At 31.7% G+C, this 4,032-nt stretch overlaps 1 protein-coding gene across 2 annotated transcripts; it reads left to right on the top strand.

Annotated features, from left to right (window-relative positions):
- Positions 1–493: 493 nt before the first annotated feature.
- On the top strand, positions 494–3,110 carry LOC118262801 (uncharacterized). 2 transcript variants are annotated; one of them, XM_050697773.1, is made up of 3 exons: positions 494–891; positions 2,294–2,399; positions 3,001–3,110. In XM_050697773.1, exons 1-3 carry the CDS (start codon positions 649–651, stop codon positions 3,039–3,041), a joined length of 390 nt encoding a protein of 129 aa, XP_050553730.1. In that variant the 5' UTR covers positions 494–648; the 3' UTR covers positions 3,042–3,110. The 2 variants fall into 2 exon arrangements, with proteins under 2 accessions (XP_050553730.1, XP_035430304.2); XM_035574411.2 differs by lacking the exon at positions 3,001–3,110 and adding an exon at positions 2,815–2,982.
- The last annotated feature ends 922 nt before the right edge of the window (positions 3,111–4,032 follow it).

The following is a 4,032-nucleotide window of genomic DNA, read 5'->3' as shown; positions in this document are numbered from 1 at the left end:
GTTCTAATGCTAGTAACAATATATGACCTAAAATAAAAATAAAAATTTTCACTATAATATTTTACACCACAGCCTAATCCGCCCCTGTGCCCCAGTAATTACAGGCTCTATTAGTTCGTATCCCAATAAGATGCTTGAGACAATATTTGTGCACCGTTGAGCGCAACACACACAAGTTTGTGAAAATTATTGACTTCGTATACAAACTCCTTTTAGTTGATGTCAATATACGACAGCCATTAAGATGTACTCTGTACACGTTTATAAATAACTTGAGCTAAATTTAAACTATTTGCTTTGTGAAAATCTGAGGATTATAAACAATAACGTGTAGTATTATAAGTGCACATACGTATATCTACGTAGGTACGAATGCGAATCTCCATGTATGTAAATATAAACTAAGAAGCAAAGTCACTTTCATCAACATGTTTTATAGCCACAATTTTATGAACCATAAAAATACGCACTTCAATAAATCAAATCAAATGTTATGCAAGTCATATAATAAAAAACATCGTCGATATTACAACACAATTACATCAAAAATATCATTACACGCACGTCCGTCCCCGACGACTGTCACTTTGTATCTGACCAAATCAGTTCCATTTTCAATTGTTTCAAAGAGTCACGTGACAAGACAAAATGGTTCACAATTTTTTGCTATGTGCCTATGTTACTATGCAACTAGTAGTAGCTTATATGCAATCTGACGATTTATTTTATGCTGACAATAAAATGGTAATTGGTAACTTAAAACGAAGGGAAGTTATACCACTGAATCCATACTCGAAGACTAATGGAAGGAGACGGTTTGGGAATGATGCAAGCCTAAACTATAGAAGGACCAAAGACATACGTGAAGATTTTATTGATCGAAGGTTTGAGGTAAATAATCATATGTCATACTGTATGGGGAGACCTCTTATGACTTAATTTATATACGAAAAATGAGCGAAATAGGCTCCACTCTCTTTGAGCTAATTTGAAGACTCTTTACAGAAAAAAAGCATTATGACAGCCTCGCCGCATGTCCGTACCATGATTAATTTCATTATTTATTTTGTTTGAAAATTCTTAATTAATATTTTTTTCGGTTTTCGTTGAAATATCAGTTGTATTATGCTTCTGTGGACGAGTACTACCTGTAGTTTCTTTTAAATCATATGAGTGATCTCCATACTTTATAATATTTTTGTAAATACTAACTACTGCTACCACTAAACCAAAAAAAAAAGTTCTTAATCTAGTGTTGAAATGTGAACAAATAAAGTTAATAATATGAATTTTATTATTAGATGCCTAAGCACGTGGTGACTAATGTGTATTGGATTGGATAGACTTTTTGTTTCGTTTATTACTATTTTCAAAAATCACGTACGAGACGAGAAAGAAAAACTATTGTGTGTAGAAGAAAAGTATTATATTGAAAATGAACAAATTATTATACGAAATGAAACGAGCAGAGAACTGGAATACAGAACTGAGAAAAGAAAACTTCTTGAAACAACTAGCTGACTGTCATGCTATAAATTTATAAAATGTTTACCAACATAAATTTTCAAAAGAACCAAATAAACATGAACTTAATAACAAGATTGTTTTATTCAACGAACCCAGATCAACACCCTATACCAGTGGTTCCCAATCAGTGGTCCGTGGACTACTAGTGGTCTGCAAAAGTCAAAAAATGGTATGCGAAATGAAAACAATACACAAGAACCCTTCTGTCAAATTAAAGCTATATCAAAGGAGACAACTGAGAGAAACAACTGATTTAAAAAATCCAAAAGTCACTGTATTTATAGCGATGGAGAAAATCAATATGTAGGACCACATGAACAACATAATAGTAATAATGGTCCCTAAAGTAAGAATTATAAAAATGGCTCTTGACCAGAAAAAGGTTGGGCCCAAGACAAACGTCAAAACTATTAATTGAATCAAAATTTAAAAAAGACCAATTCACGTCCTGACACTTAGCATTGATTTTATATTCACTTTGGTACATCGAGCGTCTATGTTATCTATCGAAAGGGCTGTTGGTCTTACAACGATTAACCCAGAAGAATTTAACAGATTTTTACAGACCTATAATAAGAATGGTATTATAGCCCTCTATATTCTGAAAGGCAATCACTCTATTTAAAACACATCCATCTACATCTAGTTGACACTCGAAGCTGACACCAAAAACTAATTCGGAAAAGGCGCAACCATCAATATAGTGGAAGATTTTACTTTATTAAATATAGTAATAGAACTAATGATCATCATTCATTCATTTCAGTTATCCGAATCCCAGCTAGGAGAGGTTAAACTAGACAATAAAGATAACTTGGACAAGCTGCACAACGAATTGAGCTGGCTCTCTCTTGACTCTGTTGAAGGAATAGGTACATTTACATTTTATAATATACACAATAGACTGTCTTCATAGCTGAGCTGTACGTTATAAGTGGATTTAAATTGCTGTATGTCTTGGTTAAATGTCTTTTCAATCAATTCTTCATCCTGTCCATCTTTATACCAAGTAACTTTACCATCAGCGTGTTTTCTTTTCTTTTCATTAACTTCTTCGCATATTTTCTATGTCTATAGTCTTTTATTTTTATAATAACTGTTGTGAGATATACTAAATTAATTGAAAATCACGGTCCAATCAAAAATCACATCTGTTTTGAGTCACATCTGTTTCAGTATCAGGAGCGTGCGCAGTTTTCTCAGCTATGAAGAAATTCTATTGATAAATTCATTGTTTTAAATTATTTATTAGATAAGAGTAGAAACGTAACTATTTTTCGTTTACAGATCAGCCAGCAGGCATGGTGGTTTTTGGCGAAAATTAGTTTATAAACAAAAAAAAACACAACTTTAATATCTACAAAATTCCTATTTGTTTTTCAAAATAATGCTTCATTTTAAACTTCACAAGGGTAATTTTGGATTGTACCAATCGTGACAAATAAAATGTGTTTTATATTTTTCTATTCGCAGATCAACACCCAAACATGGTGATTATCAGTCATGATAAGTGAAAGTGTTTTACTCGTATCGACTGAACTTTTATGAATATTGGTCTCATAAAAACTAAATGTATATATTTATCAGTGACTTTTATTTCATAATTCATTCTTTATTCAGGTTACTATTACCAATAGGGTAGGGTATTCAACAGGGTATAAGCGATCCTATCAAACATTTGTAATTATATTCAAAGCGCCATCTATTGTTGTATTACTCAAACTGTCTTACTGTTACGTGCCGATAGGTGGCACTATTATTAAAAAAACTTTCTTTCTCTATTCAAAATGACAAGATTCTGTGTACGCAGGTCGCTACGAACGTATACTGAAGAGAAATCGAAAGTTTATGCGCACGCGGCATTGGAAACGTAAGAAGTCCAAAAATTTGTTTTATTTTCTCGATTGAAGAATGAAGTAGACATATATTATGGACAGTGTGGACAAACCCTTATATGCATAGTATGTTCTTAATGAGGAAAGTTGAGGAAGTGTGGCGGAGGAATACAGCGATGTTGATTGTAAATAAAATAATTAAAATTTTCGTATAAATAAGTACACAATATACAAGTAATTATACGTATCCACACAAGAGATTCTTTCTTAAAATCTTTGATTTTTAATTTAAAAAGAGTAAGCAAGACAATGAGCCTTTAGAATGCTGAAATTCTGACAATAAAATTATATATAGTATTTAAAAAAAAAAAACATTTTAAAAAAGTTGTAGTACACTTCACCCAAATCTATTTCTCTAGAAGTAAAATAGACACCATTCAAGATACATCCTGCAATTGAGAATAAAATCACTAAACGAACAGAATTAAAATCCATAACTATTCACTAAGTTACTACTCAAACAAACAACTTTAAGTACACAATATTAAACACTTTGTTTTATTAACCCAACCACACCTTCTTAAAACAATAAAAGCCCTCAAAACAATCCCCCATCTATCTTCTAAAACATACTAATTTACCAAATTGTTAGTAAATAGAGTTTCCTGAA

The sequence above is a fragment of the Spodoptera frugiperda genome, chromosome 12 (genome assembly GCF_023101765.2).
Source record: "Spodoptera frugiperda isolate SF20-4 chromosome 12, AGI-APGP_CSIRO_Sfru_2.0, whole genome shotgun sequence".
Lineage (NCBI taxonomy): Eukaryota > Metazoa > Arthropoda > Insecta > Lepidoptera > Noctuidae > Spodoptera > Spodoptera frugiperda.
The sequence above is the reverse complement of the archived record's forward strand: the minus strand, read 5'-3'. Positions and strand labels throughout refer to the sequence as shown.

Coding starts and splice junctions, on each gene's coding strand:
- LOC118262801 (XM_050697773.1), top strand. CDS start 649: ATGGTTCACAATTTTTTGCTATGTGCCTATGTTACTATGCAACTAGTA. Junction 892..2,293: donor TTATTGATCGAAGGTTTGAG/GTAAATAATCAT, acceptor CATTCATTTCAG/TTATCCGAATCCCAGCTAGG. Junction 2,400..3,000: donor TGACTCTGTTGAAGGAATAG/GTACATTTACAT, acceptor TTCTATTCGCAG/ATCAACACCCAAACATGGTG.